This window comes from Bos javanicus, chromosome 5, assembly GCF_032452875.1.
Source record: "Bos javanicus breed banteng chromosome 5, ARS-OSU_banteng_1.0, whole genome shotgun sequence".
Lineage (NCBI taxonomy): Eukaryota > Metazoa > Chordata > Mammalia > Artiodactyla > Bovidae > Bos > Bos javanicus.
Genome location: NC_083872.1, coordinates 79,109,014 through 79,128,831, shown reverse-complemented (window position 1 = coordinate 79,128,831; position 19,818 = coordinate 79,109,014). Strand labels below are relative to the sequence as shown.

The window sequence follows — 19,818 nt, the reverse complement described above, 5'->3', positions numbered from 1 at the left end:
GATGAGGAAGCTGAAGATCAAAAGGTCAAGGGACTTTCCCCAGGTCTCAGAGTTAGTAATATTCCTCCTCCTACTCTACCCACTATTGGCAAGACGGGGTGAGTGGCAGTTTGAGAGAGAGAGGTGAAGACAAAGCCATAGCGACTGATTTTTGACATGGTCCACTGCTGCCAGTGCTGTAGAAACAATCAAACCAATTAATTCTCACCTGGCGACTCTGCAAGGTGCTCTTGTTTCTCTTCTCTGTCCTGAAACTGAATTAAATGTGACCACAAAGCTGACTTCCCCTGAAAGTACAAGGCATATACAATTTTTCATTTTATAAGAAACAATTCATTAAAAAATAACTTCTCATCAAACCATTGACATTGAAATGCTGATTATGAAGCTGGGAAACTGAAGTTCATCCATTCCTAGCTGTGTGACATCCTGAGCATCCCACTCCATGTGTAGTGAGGGTCCTTTGCCTCACTGACACGGCTGGCAGCAGCCTGGGGAAGGTCAGCTAAGTAAAGGCCAGAAGTGCAGGCATGGAAATTTCCAACTTCAGCTGGGTTGGTACTTCACTGTATGTAACTAGGGCTGTCTATACTGGCCACATTAGTCAGTGTGGAATTAAAGGCTCTAGCAGCACAGAATGTATTTGTGTACGCAAAACATGTTTGGATATATGCAGGAGCAATGAGGGAAGAAAAGTGGGGTAGGAGGAGAAACAGAAAAGATGAGGAAGAAGGAAAGATGCACACAGCAGGGAAAAAAAAAAAAAAAAGAAAGGGAGATAAGAGGGACAAAAGCAGAGAAAGCATCTAACTTTTTCACCCTGAATTACCAGACAACTTAAAATGGCAAAGAACTGTTAATTCTGACTAATATTTAGATTTTTTTCTTAGACTGTGATGAAAGTAGATACTTAATGGAATCTACAGTGAATACAGTCCCTGCAGTGAATGTGTTCTTTTATCTTTTCCTGTTTACCAGGAAAGGAGCCCCAAACTACTTGCTAATCATGGGTTGTATTTTCTTTTTCTGGAATTAAAATGTCTGTGGTATATTTCTCATTATCCTGTGACAAAGGGACTTATCCTTTCATTTTCATGTTTTTTTTCCTTTTTGTTACTTTTCTTAACAGGACTTCTAACTGGTCCTGTCAGCAGGGCTTCTTGAACCTGTTACCTGCTTGACTTGCAAGCCGTGGCTCCATATCCTTTCCAACAGGTCACAGAGGCTGGCAATCAGGGTGTTCTCCTCCAAGCCAGTTATGTTGGCTTCTCCATGGCCCAGTTCCACTGCTTCGTGTCCCATCTTCTCCACCAACATGCGTTTCGTCTGAAAATATCACATGTGGTCTCAAGTGTTATTCCAGCAATGAGGCCAAAAGCCATCAAGTCAACACCTGGGTTCCCTTCACTATATTTCTAACTGCAGATTTTGAATCACCTTGGGGAAAGTGTCTTACTCTCTGTGGTCAACCAATGAATAATAGCATGTATAACTACTCTGTCAGAGAAATAGAGAGCCACTAAAGAGAGATTCTGATGCTATTTTAAAGCATCCTCATGAAAATGCTTATGTACAACAATTTTCAGATTACTAACTTGAATAACATTGGGCAATTACACCAGATCTACTATATATCACAGAATCTGAAACTCCATCCTGCCACCACCACTCATGCTCCATCTTAGCACACTAAAGATATTCACACTTAAGTTTTGATTGCACTTAGGCAAAAACCACAATACAAACAGGCAGTTCTACATTGTTTCAGAATTCTCTAATTTTAAGTGAAGCAGACCTCTTTTTTCCTTCTTCATTTTCCCTTTCATCTTTTTTCTGGAATGAGTATGTACCAGAAAATGGAAAGGAAATCAGTTTCAAGTACGGTAACTTACAGCAGACTTAACTGTCCTCATAAAATATAAGTGAGAGAGAATCTAGTTACTTTAGGCAAGGACCATGTCTGTGTGATTCAGCATTGCAAGCTGATGCTGACATAGTGCATTTACTCAACACAGAGAAGGTACTCAAGAAATGACTGTCAAATAAATGAATGAAATTATTGCCTAAAATGATGTTCTGAGTTTTGTCAACTTGTAGTGCTACCTCTGATAAACACAGATATCTGAGAGGAGACTCATGTATATAACACACAAATCTACAACACAGCTAAGATCTTCTTCCTTATGGGTATATGCACACACATATGGGCACAGATGAGATTCTACACAGGTTCACACAGAGATACATACAAACACATACAAAAAATGTGCTGCCTTTCACATAAGTTTACAACATCCCTGACAGAACTTCTGATTGGCTTAATATCTGTCCATGTTGGAGAGGAAGACAGCAACAGTTGAAAGGTGAGAAAAACTGAGCAGGGCTCCCATGTCATTGATTCTGTGGGTGACAGACAGAACCCGCAGAGGTTCATGACTTTAGTAAATAAAGAGCACATGAGGTTTATGCCCCAGTATTAAGTGTCTTTCTAGTGAAGCTAAAGCTCAAGTGGGGGTTGGCTCAGTTCATTTTAGCTTCACACATGGAGTGAACATGAATGCGCACTGTCTTGCACCAGTGAGTAATACGTACCTTCATTCTACATTCTTTTAATAAGCCTTCTACAAATTTCCAGTTGGTTTGTGCAATCACCGCAGGAGAGAGGTCTGACAATTTGGGTTGCCTCAGGTTTTTTCCTAAACTTCGTGCCTCTTGCATGTATTTCTAAAAATTAAAGAGTATTTTTAATGCATAAACATCAGATATTCTTCTAACCTACTTAAACTTAAAAATAAGTGCAGGAACAAAATGCAAAAAAAGGCCGTATATATTCAGGTTTAGTACACTGAAAGGCAGAGGGTAGTCACACTCCCTCTACTGTTAGTCCCGTGAAAATGAGAGTGACAGAAGCCACAGCAAATAAAAACTCATTCAGTCTTTTTACTGGGAATACCCAGTGTGTGATTAGTTGGGATCATGGCTGGGATGGAAAAACTGGGGTGTCTGAATGAATATCAAACCCATGGTTTTCCAGAAACCCAGTGATTACTGGTTTCCTCCACCTATTTCTCCACAGATCAAGAGCCTTGAGGTGCTTCCAGCCTCTTGGGGAGTGCTGTCCTTTGTTCTAATCAAGTCACAAGAGTAAATTAAATCAGCTCTGGAAAATGGCTGCAATAAATTTTATGACCTCAGGCATACATGCTTATTCATAAAATGGGCATAAAACAAGCCCACCTGCCTCATACAAAGGCTAGGCGATCACTCTGAAAAGTATCATGTACTCCCAATGTAGGAGGTGACCTCTTATTTCCAAGACACTTTGCGACATCCCTACTTTGCCTTGTACCATGGTCAAAAGAAATCAGAAATATCATATTATTTTAGGAGACATCGACGGCTCAGAGAGGACCACAGAAACTCAGACCACTGCTCTTGAACTTTGGTTAGTGAATTTCCAGTAAGAGAAGCACTACATGTAATTAGTTCAGGACAGCTGTTATCTTTCTTCTTTCTGTGGCACCTGTGAAAGCTCATCCGGATACCTTATGTTGGTGTCAGGACTGCAGGGCAGAATCTCCAAGAAGTCTAAGTGTCTTAGGTCTGTATTTAGAGAATAATTGCTCTAATTATATAGTAAAACCAGCAGTTTATTGGAATGAGAGAGACTGCAAGTCAGCACATCCTCCCACAGACACATATGTGAAATCTATCTTTACTATCTTAAGGGGAGATTTGATAGTATAAGAAAAATATGTGTAAAATCTTTTGCATTCTTTAAATAAAAGAGAGTTTTTGCACATTTAACACATTTTCCTTTTGGAAGAAAAATAACCTGCTAAATTTAGTACAATTGTTAAAAATCTCACCAATTAGGGATTCAACAAAGACATTTACCTTCTACTTCCTGACCCTCCTGACAAAAGGCAGCATTTACAAAATAATCTCTTTTCCAGTGTACTTATTTTAAGGATGGATTTAAAAAGTAAATGGACTCTGCACACGGTTAGTTGTGTATATTTCTTCCTGCTTCAAATCCTTTTTAGAGGGTAAAAGGAAGAGGGAAAATTGACAATGAGAGGCAACAATCTCCACCAGGGAAATTAAGTGTAACAGAGTTGTGTGAAACATCCTGAAGGTTAGTATAAATAAAAGCAGGAAATGAAGAATTTCAGAAAAATAAACCTGAGATATAAGACAGGGATCATATATGAGACTATAATTACCTTCATTTCCTATCATTTCAGGTAGTACTAATGTTATTTGGAACATTACAACTTAGAGATAAATGGTTGGTAAAAACAAATGTTAACTACTAATGTTAAAAGGGTTCTGTTTCTCCCCAGGCCTCAATTCCTCCATCTTTAGGACTGTGCAAATACAGAGAGAACCACTACAAGACCCAATTCTCAAGGACAGTGAAGTATCACACTTGGCTTAAGAAGGAATACACTGGCTACAATGAAAGAAGTGAGTACATGACAAAGCAAGAGGACAGGAAGAAGCCTCAGGCATTTTTCCTTTTCTCTGAAATATATGAATAGATTTTTAAAAGTCAATAATTGGATTAAAAATTAACCACTGTTTAAAGTTTAGGTTCTATTTTATAATATAAATGACAGCAAGCTAGAATGGGACTGTCCTTTGAGTGGCCATATTCGCTGATCAGCCAGCACATACGAGGCAGATACAGTATTAGCCAACAATGAATTCCACAGGGCCACGTCCAAACTCTCCTTCTGAGCACTTTGTTGAAGCCACAAAACAAGCCACATTCCATGGACATGTGCAGAATGAATACAGGGGTGGCTAAAGAACCCTTCTCATACCAAGAAGTGAGGTTGCTTCTGGCATATTGCAAAAACAAAGCAGTGCCCTTACAATAAACAAGTGACAACACAGACGTGCTTTCTTTGGGGTAACTGGAGGAAAAGGTGTATTTTAAGATAAAAAACTGAGAAGGAAGAAATCTTTCATAGGGAGTGGTTTCATAATAAAGTCCATTTTCCTACACAGGGAAGTCACCCCAGGTTTCTTCTGAGATTTCTACTATGCTCTTCTTCATTTCTAAGCCAAAAATAGTAGGAAAGTGAGTGAATAAAGTGAAAGTTGCTCAGTTGTGTCCAACTCTTTGTGACCCTTATGTGACTCTTATGTGACTTAATAGTCCATGGAATTCTCCAGGCCAGAATACTGGAATGGGTAGCTTATCCCTTCTCCAGCGGATCTTCCCGACCCAGGAATCAAACTGGGGTCTCCTGCATTATAAGATTGGTAAGATTCCTTACCAACTGAGCTATCAGGGAAGCCCAAAACAGTAGGAACTATCTATAAAAACATATCCTATTATTCAATCAACACTGAAATAATTGCTCTTCAGCGCAGGATTTCGTCTAATAATACCCTGTCCCTCTAACCAACATGGAGCATGTGAAGAGCAGAGCAATGTAAAGTTAAGTAAATTTATCTTACTATGTCATAATGGGATAAAATACAACCAAAAGTCCTAAGTAACTCTGGCCCTCAGGTGAGTAATGTTCAGTGCAACCCAGTATGCAGGGTTCCTGGGAGGAGTATTGGCTTGGAGTCAGGAGGCCTGGCCTGTGGGCCTAGCCCTGCCTCTGTGTGTCCATTTGACTTTAGACAAAGCCTTTTGGACTTGCTTCCCTGGTGGCTCAGACGGTAAAGACTGCCTGCGATGTGGGAAACCCAGATTCAAACCCTGAGTCAGGAAGATCCCCTGGAGAAAGGAAGGGCTACCCAATCCAGTATTCTTGCCTGAAAAATTCCATGGACATAGGAGCCTGGCAGGCTACAGAACATGGAGCCACAAAGAGTCAGACATGACTGATCGACTAACACTTGGATTCAGTTAAATCATGTCAAGCTGGACAAAGATACCTCAACTGTTTCTTTTAGCAGTAAGATTCTATATTGGTGATCTGATTTTCTGACCATATAAAATACAGACCAGGAACAGATAAACTCAGCAAAAGAAAAGTTGTTTGAAAATGAATCACTTATGCACTTTTGCAAAATGCTTAAGTAAAAGAAAATTTGAATACTTAAATATTTCCCCTTTTTGGAAGAAAAACAATGTGCTAAATCTAGTCCCCTTCTTTTCCCTCAAAAATACCACTGATTTGGGATTCAAATAATCAGTTTTCTCTGCCAAATGTAGAGAATACTCTTGTTAGCGCACACACCACCACAAAGAGGTACAAGTCACAAAAGGAAGTGGAGAGCTAAGATTTCACGTCACAAGGTGATGTGAAGCCTCTAGTATGTGCACTCACACATGTGGATGATTCAAGGAACACCACAGACAAGATTCAGGAACATCTGCAAAGGACTTTCAGGCAAAGAACATACCAGGCAGCACTCAGAGAAGGATTTTTTAGGAAGTCGTGCAGGAGGAGGTGGACCCTGATCCCACTCCCAGAATGCCATGGAGTTCTGACAGACCACAAGTTCCCCGGAAGGCTATGAGGATGGAGAAGTGTATATGACAGAAAAGCAAAAAAGAAAAGGATGGGAGAAAGAGACAAGCAAAACAAGCATGCATATGATAAAGTCACAGCAGAAGGGAAAGGAGAGAAATACAGTAGCACAACGAAAAGCAGTAGACAGGCTATGCTTCAGTTCTTAAGAAAATGTTTAAAACCATGTATGTATGAACAAATCAACAAAAAGAAATATATATATTCAGAATGATGTTTTCTGCTTTTTTTTTTAACCCATTTGAGTTTAGCAAAGAGTTAACAGATAATTGACTGCATTTTTTTGATCACAAGAAAAAATAGAGAGAAAAAAAAATTACCTATCATTATTCAAATGTATAATTAGTTTTATTTTCAAATAGTACAAATAAAGCATAAGGATATTAATTTAAAGTAATTTTAAAACACTCCTAAAAATGGTGTCAACAAGCCAAGGACAAATCACAGGCAAATATATATTTACTAAGTTTAAATTATGCTTGAAACTTAGAAAGTCTATGCTTCTTATACTTTTTTCCCCCTGCAGGAGATATACTGACCAAAACTTTATCTTAAGCTCAGCCTTTACTTGATGTGGTCCAGAGGGAGACTTGTTTTACAGCCTTATTTTAGATGTATAAAAATTACAAAATGGAAAAAAAAAAAGGTGTTTCAGCTATGTCAGTCAGTATAAGAGAATTACTATTTTAAAACATAAATTGAACAATTATTTTTTTTTTAGAAGAATGCAAGAGAACCTACGCAATGATACCTGCTGGACTAAGTAAGCCTAGCTTACAGTTCCCGCATCAAGGCATCCCAGGAAGGCAATACACATACCTCCCTCAAGTCGTTGTCCAGCCCAACGTGGTCGGAATGCTGGCGAAGGCGGTCTTTCCTGCGCTGTGCAGTGGCACTCCGACTCACCCAGCGACTGAAAGAATAGAAGGGGGTAGGTTAAAACAAACAATCAAACGAAAAAATAAAATGTGATCTCACATGTCTTTAAAATAGAAAGGATGTACGGTTGAAAACTAAAGACCAGCAATACTTATTTTTCAATAGATTCTTTTTAAACAAGTATATACCAGCTTTATTGAGATGTAATTTAGATACCAGATACTGGCTCAGTTGCTCAGTCATGGCCAGCTCTTTGCAACCCCATGGACTATAGCCCGCCAGGCTCCCCTGACAATGGAAATTTTTCAAAGCAAGAATACAGAAGTATTGCCATTTCCTTCTCCAGGAGATATCATATAATTCTTTTCATTTAAAGTATCCAATTCAGTGGTTTTTAGCATATTCATAGAGAGGTGCAACCCTCACCAAAATCAATGCTGCTTTCAAACTGAGGTTAAAAAATGTACAGTGTCTGTAATGATTCTCTCCTTTCTACCTACCTGCCCAACAGAGCCCCAAGCCTGGATAGAGACCACTGTAGCACTTTCCTTTATCATATCCATGTATTAATAGATTAGTTCTTGATTTCCCTCATGACTACCAAGAATCACTGAACCTGCTGCCCTTTATCAAGTTCTCCCATTTCTCTTCAAGACTGTTACCAAACCTTTCCCTTTATCCTCAAGTGCCTCTACTCAACTTGATGACCTAGCCTTGCCTCCCTCCTGCTACTCTCTACTTGACTGATACACACATACAGACCCACCCCCCACTCATCTTTCTTCTAATTCCAAAGTGTAATATATATTGGCCACAGCTCAAAATTTTCTTCCACCAGGATCCCTGACCAGTCCTCTCTTGCCTACTCCAATTTTCTCTATTAGAAATCTCGTGTGCCATATCTCCAATTTTTTTTCTCTCAAATGAGTACTGCCCTTCAGCTTACAAGTATGCTGGTTTCTCTGACACTACATTTCAATCTGTTTCTTTGCTCTTTCACGTAAACATTCTTAAGAAGTTTACATGTAAGGCCTCTGCTTAATTATCTTTGGATCTTTTGTTCATCTCAAATCAGCTTCTTTCCCTGAAATTGATCTTGATGAAGCCATTTATAGCCCTAACTGCCAATCCAATGGCTGTAATTCAATTTTTAGCTTACTTACAGTTTCTGCTGATCCTTCTCTCTACCTTAAACCTCCAGCTGTCTTCAAATACCTCAGTGATCCCAATGGGGTAAGATCTCTCACATTTGAGCCTTGGAAGATGAAGTTTTCTTCTAACTTCTATTCATCTCTCAGACAGCTTTAGGTGCTACATAGAAAGTGTTCTATAATTCCTCCAAATTTAAATTAGCTATCCCTCTCATACTCTCCAATTACAGTATTTATCACAGTGTTTTATAATAACTTAAGTCTATTTTCTATACAATCCTCTCTGCTATAAATGCTTGAAGGGTTGATGTCGTGTCTGTAAGCCATTTATCTGCAGAGTCAACTACATCACCTATTCTTTCTATAAATACACCCTAAATAAATGTAATCAGAGACAGTCTAATATTTAGGTTTACAGATGTTCATCACAGCATACGTGCAATAATGAATTCTAAGTTTCCTTTATTCTAAGACTCACATTTTGAATGAGTTAGTCACTCACACTTGGGGCTTCCCCAATGGCTCAGTGGATAAAGAATCTGCCTGTAATGCAGGAAACACAGGCGATGAGGGTTTAATTCCTGGGTTGGGAAGATACCCTGGAGAAAGGAATGGCAACCCACTCCAATATTCTTGCCTGGAGAATCCCATGGACAAAGGAGCCTGGCAGGCTACGGTCCAAAAGGCAGCAAAGAGTTGGACATGACTGAGTGACTACACACACAAGACTCACATTTTGGCTTTTAAATGTTTCTGAAACTAGGATGAACCTTCTATGTCATATACAAGTTTAAAGTATAATTTTTCCAAAAAGCTTTTGAATTAATAGCAGATCTTACAATCAACAGTTACTCAGAATCAAGTAAACATGCTCAGTTCAGTTCAGTTGCTCAGTTGTGTACAACTCTTTGCGACCCCATGGGCTACAGCACACCAGGATTCCCTGTCCATCAACACCTGGACATTGCTCAAACTCATGTTCATCGAGTCAGTGATGCCATCCAACCATCTCATCCTCTGTCGTCCCCTTCTCCTCCTGCCTTCAATCTTTCTCAGGTTCAGGGTCTTTTCCAATGAGTCAGTTCTTTGTTTTCATCAGGTGGGCAAACTATTGGAGTTTCGGCTTCAGCATCAGCCCTTCCAATGAATATTCAGGCCTGATTTCCTTTAGGATTGACTGGTTGGATCTCCTTGCAGTCCAAGACACTCTGAAGAGTCCTCTCTAACACCACAGTTCAAAAGCATCAATTCTTCGGTGTTCAGCTTTCTTTATAGTCCAACTCTCACATCTATACATGACTACTGGAAAAACCACAGCATTGACTAGACGAGGTCTTTGTCGGCAAAGTCTCTGCTTTTTAATATACTGTCTAACTTGGTCAAAGCTTTTCTTCCAAGGAGCAAGCGTCTTAATTTCATGGCTCAATGCAACCTAAATGTTCAACAGTAGGGGGTGATATAATGAAAGACCATATAGTCATTTAAAAAATTAAGTTACCAGAAATATCAATGGGGCTTCCAGGGTGGCTCACATGGTGAAGAATCTGCCTCCAATGCAGGAGACCTGGGTTTGATTCCTGGGTAGGGAAGATCCCCTGGAGAAGGGAATGGCTACCCACTCTGGTATTCTTGGCCGGAAAATGCCACTGACAGAGGAGCCTGGTGGGCTACTGTCCATGGGGTCGCAAAGAGTTGGACACGACTGAGTGACTAAGACTTTCACTTTCAGGAATATCAATAATATGGGACAGTGGTCATGATACAATAGTGAATGAAAAAGCTGGATACATGTAAGAAATTTTCTAATTAACAAAATAAGTATGGACATGCACACATATCAGGATCCGTGCAATGGAAAGACATAATACCAGAAGTTAACATTTCATGGTGATGGCATTATAAGTGGTTTTCCTTTTATTTTCAATTAATTTTTAATTGAAGTATAGCTGATATACAATGTAAGTTTCAGTATACAACAAAGTATTCACAGTTTTTTTAAGTTATATCTCATTTATAGTTATTATAAAGTATTGGCTGCATTTCTTGTGCTGTACGATATATCTTTGTTGTTTTTGTTGTTCAGTAGCTCAGTAGTGCCAGACTCTTTGCAACTCCATGGACTGTAGCCCGCCAGGATTCCCTGTCCTTCTCTATCTCCTGGAGCTTGCTCAAACTCATGTCATTTAGTCGGTGATGCATCCAACCATCTTGTCTTCTGTTGTCCCCTTCTCCTCCTACCTTCAATCTTTCCCAGCATCAGGGTCTTCTCCAATGAGTCAGCTCTTTGCATGAGGTAGCCAGAGTACTGGACCGTCAGCTTTAGCATCAGTCCTTCTAATGAATATTCAGGGTTGATTTCCTTTAGGATGGACTGGTTTGATCTCCCTGCTGTCCAAGGGACTCTCAAGAGGTTTTTCCACAACTTGAAGGCATCAATTCTTCAGCACTCAACCTTTTTTATTGTCCAACTCTTACATCCATACATGACTACTGGAAAAACCATAGCATTAAATATACAGACCTTTGTAGGCAAAGTAATATCTCTGCTTCTTAAAATACTGTCTAGGTTTGTCACTGCTTTTCTTTCAAGGAGCAAGTATCCTTTAATTTCATGGCTGCAGTTACTACCTGCAGTGATTTTGGAGTCTAAGAAAATAAAATCTGTCACTGTTTCCATTGTTTCCCCATCTATTTGCCATGAAGTGATGGAACTGGATGCCATGATCTTTTTGTTTTTTTGAATGCTGAGTTTTAAGCCAGCTTTTTTACTCTCTTTCACCTTCATTAAGAGGCTCTTTAGTTCCTCTTCGCTTTCTGCCATAAGGGTGGTGTTATCTGCATATATGAGGTTATTGATATTTCTCCTGGAAGTCTTGATTCCAGCTTGTGCTTCATCCAGTCTGGCATTTCACATGATGTACTCTGCATATAAGTTAAATAAGCCTGGTGACAATATATAGCCTTGACGTACTATTTGGACCAGTCCATTGAAGGTGGTCTGGTATTCTCATTTCTTGAAGAATTTTCCACAGTTTGTTCTGATCTACACAGTCAAAGGCTTTAGTGTAGAAAATGAAGCATATATTTTTCTGAAATTCTCTAGCTTTTTCTATGATTTAATGGATGTTGGCAATATGATCTCTGGTTCTTCTACCTTTTGTAAACCCAGCTTGTACATCTGGAAGTTCACATACTGTTGAAGCCTAGCTTGAAGGACTTTTAGCATTATTTTGCAAGCATGTAAAACTGTGCGGTATAATTTTGAATTCAATTGTGCGGTACAATTTTGAGTACAACTGTGCAGTAATTTTAATGTTCTTTGGCATTGCCCTTCTGGCAGTTTTCATTGGGACTGAAATGAAAACTGACCTTTTCCAGTCCTGTGGCCACTGCTGTTTTCCAATTTGCTGGCATACTGAGTGTAGCACTTTCACAGGACCGTCTTTTAGGATTTGAAATAGCTCAGCTGAAATTCCATTACCTTCACTAACTTTGTTCATAGTGATACTTCCTAAGGCCCACTTGATTTCACATTCCAGGATGTCTGGCTCTATGTGACTGATCACACCATCATGGTTATCTGGGTCAAGAAGATCTTTTTTGTACAGTTCTTCTGTGTATTCTTGACATCTCTTCTTAGTATCTTCTGTTAGGTCCATACCATTTCTGTCCTTTATTGTGCCTATCTTTACATGAAATGTTCTCTTGGTATCTCTAATTTTCTTGAAGAGATCTCTAGTCTTTCCCACTATTGTTTCCCTCTATTTCTTTGCATTGTTCACTTAAAAAGGCTTTCTTACCTCTCCCTGCTATTCTCTGGAACTCTGCATTCAGATGGGTATATCTTTCCTTTTCTCATTTGCCTTTTGCTTCTCTTCTTTTCTCAGCTATTCGTAAGGCCTCCTCAGACAACCACTTTGCCTTTTTGCATTTCTTTTTCTTGGGGGTGGTTTTGTTCACTGCCTCCTATACGATGTAACGAATTTCTGTCCATAGGTCTTCAGGCACTCTATTAGATCTAATCTCTTCAATCTATTTGTCATTTCCACTGTATAATTATAAGGGATTTTATTTCGGTCATACCTGAATGGCCGAGTGGTTTTCCCTACATTCTTCTATATTCTTGTAGTATATTTATTTCATAGATAGTAGTTTGTACTTCTTAATCTCCTACCCCTTTCTTGTCTCTTCCTCCCCTTCCCTCTCCCCACTGATAATCACTAGTTTGTTCTCTGTATCTGTGAATCTGTTTCTGTTTTATGTTCACTAATTTGTCTTACTTTTTAGATTTCACATATAAGTAATACCATACAGTCTTTGTCTTTCTCTGACTTATTTCTTGTACTGATCTCAAGTTCATCTGTGTTGTTGCAGATGGCAAAATTTTATTCTTTTTTTATGGGTGAGTATTACTCCATTGTGTATACGTACAGATACTGCATCTTCTCTATCCATTCATCTATTGAAGGACATTGAGGGTACTTCCATATCTTGGCAATTATAAATAATGTTTCTATGAACACTGGGGTGTATGTATCTTTTCCAATTAGCCTTTTCTGTTTTTTTTTTCAGATAAATACCCAGAAATAGAACTACTATAAAATATGGCAATAGAACTATAAAATAGCTTTTAGTTTTTAGAGAAACACCCATACTGTTTTCCATAGTGACCTCCCTGATTTACATTCCCACCAACAGTGTACAAGGGTTCTCTTTTCTCCATTTACTCACCAACATTTGTTATTTGTGGTCTTTTTGATGACAGCCATTTTGACGAGTGTGAGGTGATATTTGGGGCTTCCCTGGTAGCTCAGCTCATGAAGTCCACCTGCAATGCAGGAGACCCCGGCAGGAGATCCTGGTTCGATTCCTGTGTCGGGAAGATACCTTGGAGAAGGGATAGGCTACCTACTCCAGTATTCTTGGGCTTCCCTGCTGGCTCAGATGGTAAAGAATCCGCCTGTAGTTCAGGAGACCTGGGTTGGGAGGAACCCCTGGAGGGAGGCATGGCAACCCACTCCAGTATTCTTGCCTGCAGAATCCCCATGAACAGAGAAGCCTGGTGGGCTGCAGTCCATAGGGTCACAAGAGTTGGACATGACCAAGTGACATACGTATGAGGTGTTATTTCACTGTGGTTTTAACTTACACTTCTTTGATGATTAATGATGTTGAGCATCTTTTTCTGTGCCTGTTGGCCATTTGTGTGTCTTCTTTGCAAAAATTTCTATCCAGACTTTCTGCTCATATTTAATTGGGTTTTTTTTTTTTTTTTGATGTTGAGTTGGATGAGCCATTTATTTATGCTGGATATTAATCCCTTATCAGTCATATCATTTGCAAATATCTTCTCCCATTCAGTAGGCTGTCTTTTGGTTTTCTTGATGGCTCCCTTTGCTATGCAAAAATTTTAAGTCTAATTAGGTCTCATTTATTTATTTTTGTTTTATTTCCTTTAGGAGACAGATCCAAAAAAATACTGCTACAATTTATGTCAAATAGTGTTCTATGTTTTCTTCATATATCAAAGTATTTTAAAAGATTTCTCAGCTCTTGGTTTATCATGCCCATGACTGCATTCATTGCACTATTCTAGAACTATTTACTCTTGATATATCCCTGAGAGCACAGAGCTATACACAAGAAGTGAATTTATACTTTTACCATCCAGCAAGTCACACTGCATGACCGACAACTGATGATTTAAAATGTATTATTAATATAGTATCCAATTTACAAAAAGCTTAAAATCAGAGTGCTGCTTCTTTTGTTGCTCTTTAAATAATTTATGCATGCCTTTGGTTTCAAACTGATGAATCATCTCATTTCAGTCTGCTATTTAGAGGAACACTGAATAATTATGATAAAATGGTTGCAAAGTAAAGTAGCCCCTCTTAAAATAGTTTTTGTGTTTTTTTTTTAAAGAATAGGTTTATACTGAGAAAAAAATGCAAAGAGCTAGTGACAGATCTTTGAAGTAGAATCCTTGGAAATGTCCCTAAAGCAAAAGATCAACGTAAGACTGTAAAAAGGATATTGAAAAGGAAGATTCAGAAAAAAAAATCCTATCAAGACACTGAAAAAGATTCTCTGCTTCATCAAACTTTAATCAGACCCCTGGAACTTCTCCTAAGCCTATCTATGGATTTCTTTGTAAAATTCAGTTTTAGTAAGAAACTTGCTAAGTCAGCTTAGCATAAACCATTTTCCCTCTCATTATATGATCATTCTGGGCATCTGATCAAGTTCTGAATTCTCCACCATCCCCCAGGTGATGTCTAATCACTCAGGTCTGTCTTCAGCAAGAATCCTATTAGGTCAGCTCACTCAGAATCCCCCTTTACCCCTGATGTTCCCTCTTGGTAACTTCCTACTCACTGATCTCCACTCTGCTCCTTGGTGATAAATTCCCATGTGTCCATGCAATATTCAGAGAAGCCTCTAATCTCCCTCTCCACTGCAAGACTCCACTGCAGTGGTCTCTATTCTTTAAATAAAGGAACCCTCTTCAACAAGTGTCATGAAATTTTTTTTAAGAACTCGGAAGCAAAATATAAATACTAGCTGATGAATTTATGTAGTAAATAAAGAGGAAGGGTAAAATATAAGTAACACAATATATAAAGACTTGGAAGCCTTGGAAACAGCCCTGTAGCCAAAAAAGAAAACAACAAACCCTGTCATGTATGATACTAAAATTTGCTCAGATTAAAAAATTAGGATTACTAAACAAATAGTAAAAATATGAGGTGGATTATAAACACCAGCTAATGAACTTATATAATGAATAAAGGAAGGAGCAAAATACACATGGCTGAACATTTCTCCTGGTAGGCAAAATGGAAAAGCACAAAAGACAAGGATAAATATTAACTTTCAGGATATAACTAGCATCTCATTCTTTGAGACAAAAATGCCCAGTTTAATTTTATTTTCCAAACAGGGAAATGGGCATCTGCTTAAAAAGTTACTATGAAGTCCACACATTCCTCATCTTGTTAAATCATTTTTCTTTACATTATTAAACCTCATTTATTAAGTATAATTTTACCAAAGAAGAGTACATTTGCTGAAATACTAAAGACTGCTTATTTGTTTTTGTTTTGTAAGTAGCATATGAGTTTCTAACAGTTGATCAATCATTTGCATAGTCATGGTTATAAATCCCTTTACCCTGTAACCAATTCTGAGATCTATTCTCTTTCAGTCAGACTACAATCTAGGTGAAAACGTAATGTTTTCAGACTACAACTCAGCTAAAAATGTAATTCTTGATGCTCTGTGTGGAAATGGGAAAATTTGAGATTATATGTAAGATTAAAAGCAATAAAATATGGCAGGAAGATTTTAAACCTGAAATCTTTCCTCCTAAGCACTCCTTGCTTCCTTTCCCTACTTTATTTTTCTTCACAAACCTTATCACTTTCTGATAGATTATTTATTTTATATATTAATAAGTTCCTTGTTTGCTTTCTCATGCTGAAAGCAGGGATTTTTGTTATTTTGTTCATTGTTAAACTCCCAATGAACAGGACAGTGTCATATATAGTATGGGTTCCATAAATATTTTCCAAATGCATGAATGAGCACTCTAATGCTATCAAAAGGAAATAAAAACCATTTAAATTAAGTATCTGCCCATGTCAAACTGATTCAAAAAATTAGGATAATTTATAAACATGAGAGAAAATGAATGAACTGATGACTTAGTCATCCACTTGTGAAAAATAAAACACTGTTTCTAGTACAATCATCTGGAAAGTCTGAATCCCCATAATGGTCAACATCTCTTAGTGCATTTCAAGTTCAGTGTTTATAAAAGCAAGGATAGCTCTTCACTGGAGGGTAAAACTCTACAAATTAACTAAGGTAAGTAAGTGAGTAAACTTTTCAGTCATTAGCTATTTACTTCCATCTCATAAGCAGCGTATTAATTCTCTCTGCAACCTTCCTCCCCAAGACTTTAGTATAAACACTTCCATTTCTACAGGAAAGGAAGATTTCATCCTGAACATATAACTTTTCCACCTTTCTAGTAAATCATCCTCTTTCACTGTCTTCATTAGAGTTGAAGCAACCTACTTAAATAAGAGAGTTCAATCAAATAAAGCCTTTTAAAAATCCACAGTTCACTTTACTGCATAGTATTCTTTTTCCAAATATGTAAAAGAATGCTGGTACTGAAGATTTTCCACACCTTTCCACAGTCCTTATGAATTAGACATCATGAACATGGTGCCAGAAATAACTGCTAAGCTAAGTCACTTCAGTCGTGTCCGACTCTGTGCGACCCCATAGACGGCAGCCCACCAGGCTCCCCCAACCCTGGGATTCTCAGGCAAGAACACTGGAGTGGGTTGCCATTTCCTTCTCCAATGCGTGAAAGTGGAAAGTGAAAGTGAAGTTGCTCAGTCGTGTCTGACTCTTCGCGACCCCATGGACGGTAGCCTACCAGGTTCCTCCGCCCATGGGATTTCCAGGCAAGAGTACTGGAGTGGGGTGCCATTGCCTTCTCTGAGAAATAAGGAAACCCGGGTTTTAATCCTAACTCTGCTACTAATCCAAGCTTGTACACTTACCAACAGGTAATGATGACACTGTTTCAGAGTTGGGCTCTTTGATCTCAATCTTTGGTTCATGAAACTCTTCATGAGGCAAGATGGCACCTGAGAATGTACCTTGCTTCCCAGGGTATTATCTTATCTTCTTTTGGGTCCAACCCTCTTCACACAGCCCAGGGTGAGGCAGGGGTGAGGCATCTGAGAGTTCTTTCATTCTGAAAGACCTCATCAGATTGGTATGACAGGCTGTTGCTGAACTCTCTTATATTCAGTATTTTAGGTTATTCAAAATTTCTTAGGGGGCTACCAAAGTAAAACATCCAGCTCAATAGCAACAAAAGGCACACATCACCTTTGTATTAGAGTGACAGAGCCAGGTATATATAGTACAATGGTTAAGTGCTTGGGCTCTGAATTAGTAGACCTAAGTTTGAATCCTAGTTTCACCACTTCCTAGCTGTGTGATCCTAAAGCAAGCTGTTGATCATCTCTGAGCCTCCAGCATAAAATGGGTAAAACAATATAGGTTTATATGTAGGGATATGCTTATATAAGGATCAAAGAACTAATATACTTAATGCAGTCAGCAAAGAAGCTAGTGCAGACCAGCTTAATAATACTAGCTATTATCAGCAGTATCTCCACAACTAACACTCTCTTGGCATGGAGAAGGCTCCACTGGCAGCAGAGGCACTGCTTTTGAAAGCAGGAAAAAAAAAGGGGGGGGGGCTACAAGGAAGGATAATTAAGTAAAGCAATGATGAAAATTTCCAAATTTTTTGACTGAGATCTGAAAGGAGGTGGATATTTATAATAATAAATACAAGCATACCTCATTTCATTGCACTTCAAAGATACTGCATTTTATACAAATTGAAAGTGGCAACCTGTGCTGTCAGAGGATCCTTAGCATTTTTTAGCAATAAAGTATTTTAAATTAAGGTAACTGTATTGTTTTTTTAGACATAATGCTATTGCACACTTAAGAGACAACAGCATAGTGTAAATATATGCACTGGCAAACCGAAAACTTCTTGCTTTATTGGGATATTCACTTTACTGTGGTAATCGGGAACCAAAATCACAGTATCTCTGAGGTATGCCTGTACTATACTCTGCAAGCAAAGGAAATGGTGATATATACAGTATTGTGACTATTTTCCTTAATTCATTGTTGTTGTTGCTTAGTCACTAAGTTGTGTCTGATTGTTTGCATTGGAAGACAGAGTCTTAACTACTGGACCACTGGCGAAGTTCCTGCATCTGACTCTGCAATCCCACGGACTTAGCCTGCCAGGCTCCTCTGTCCATGGGATTTTCCTAGACAAGAATACTGGAGAGGGTTGCCATTTCCTACTCTCGGGGATATTCCCGACCCAGGGATGGAACTTTTGTCTCCTATATCAGCAGATAGATTCTTTACTGATGGGGCTTCCCTGGTAGTTCAGTTGGTAAAGAATCTGCCTGCAATGCAGGAGACTCTGGTTTGATTCCTGGGTTGGGAAGATCCACTGGAGAAGGGATAGGCTACCCACTCCAGTATTCTTGGGCTTCCCTTGTGGCTCAGCTGGTAAAGAATCTGCCTACAATGTGGGAGACCTGGGTTCGATCTATGGGTTGGGAAGATCCCCTGGAGAGGAGAAAGGCTACCCATTCCAGTATTCTTGCCTGGAGAACTGCATGGACTGAAGAGTCCATGGGGTCGCAAAGAGTTGGAGACGACTGAGCAACTTTCCCTTTCACCAGAGAAGCCTTTCTTAATTCATATACACCCTCTTTCGTCCTTTCGTGTACCACTCCATTTTGTGCACCCAATCTCCATCAGTCTTTTACCATTTCTTTGCCACTGCTTGGCTTTTCCCTTTTCTTCTCTGAGCATCTTTAAGAAAATCACAGATGTTATAGAATGTTAGTGTGTTTTCAGATCAGAAAAGAGGCAAATGATTCCAAATGTGCAAGCATTCTAAGTGGTCAGGAATGAACTAAATTTCAGAATTGCCAATTTCCAATTCAAAACCTTTCCAACTTAACATATTCCCCATTACTAGTCTTTGAGTTCTCTTCTTATAAAATACTCCTTTATTACACATCTGTATTCACCTCCTGCCAAAGCAGAAGATTCAGGTTTGCTCCCTGGTCTGGGGAGATCCCTTAGAAAAGGAAATGGCTACCCATCAGCATTCTTGCCTAGGAAATCCCATGGACAGAGGAACCTGTGTGGGCTACAGTTCAGTTCAGTTCAGTTTGGTCACTCAATGGTGTCTGACTCTTTGAGACCCCATGAACTGTAGCACTCCAGGCAGGGCCATCACCAACTCCCAAAATTTACTCAAACTCATGTCCACTGAGTCAGTGACGCCATCCAACCATCTCATCCTCTTTCAACCCCTTCTCTTCCTTCCTGCCTTCAATCTTTCCCAGCATCGGAGTCTTTTCAAATGAGTCAGTTCTTTCCATCAGATGGCCAAAGAATTGGAGATTCAACTTCAGCATCAGTACTTCCAATGAATATTCAGGACTTATTTCCTTTAGGATGGACTGGTTAGATCTCCTATCAGTTCAAGGGACTCTCAAGAGTCTTCTTCAACACCACAGTTCAAAAGCATCAATTCTTTGAAGCTCAACTTTCTTTACAGTCCAACTCTCACGTCCATACATGACTACTGGAAAAACCATAGCTTTGACTAGATGGACCTTTGATGGCAAAGTAATGTCTCTGCTTTTTAA

The 19,818-nt window shown here is 39.0% G+C and overlaps 1 protein-coding gene and 1 long non-coding RNA gene across 8 annotated transcripts in view; one reads left to right on the top strand and one right to left on the bottom strand.

The window, feature by feature from the left end:
* Positions 1-19,818, bottom strand: part of DENND5B (DENN domain containing 5B) — a 221,050-nt gene that overhangs the window by 39,723 nt on the left and 161,509 nt on the right. For 3 of the 5 annotated variants that reach the window (XM_061417469.1, XM_061417470.1, XM_061417474.1), the window contains 5 exons: positions 7,320-7,413; positions 6,373-6,483; positions 2,593-2,724; positions 1,174-1,326; positions 209-287 (listed from right to left, as the gene is read on the bottom strand). In XM_061417469.1, the coding sequence (XP_061273453.1) occupies positions 209-287; positions 1,174-1,326; positions 2,593-2,724; positions 6,373-6,483; positions 7,320-7,413 (569 nt within the window). The remainder of the gene's footprint in view (positions 1-208; positions 288-1,173; positions 1,327-2,592; positions 2,725-6,372; positions 6,484-7,319; positions 7,414-19,818) is intronic. The other 2 variants (XM_061417471.1, XM_061417472.1) reach the window with 1 other exon arrangement.
* The window catches only part of LOC133247961 (uncharacterized), a 31,091-nt gene continuing 16,466 nt past the window's right edge, over positions 5,194-19,818 (top strand). Inside the window, exons 1-3 of one of the 3 annotated variants that reach the window (XR_009736576.1) lie at positions 5,194-5,274; positions 5,381-5,527; positions 7,222-7,431. This is a non-coding gene — a long non-coding RNA (uncharacterized LOC133247961). Of the gene's footprint in view, positions 5,528-7,221; positions 7,432-19,818 lie in introns of all 3 variants that reach the window. The other 2 variants (XR_009736575.1, XR_009736574.1) reach the window with 2 other exon arrangements.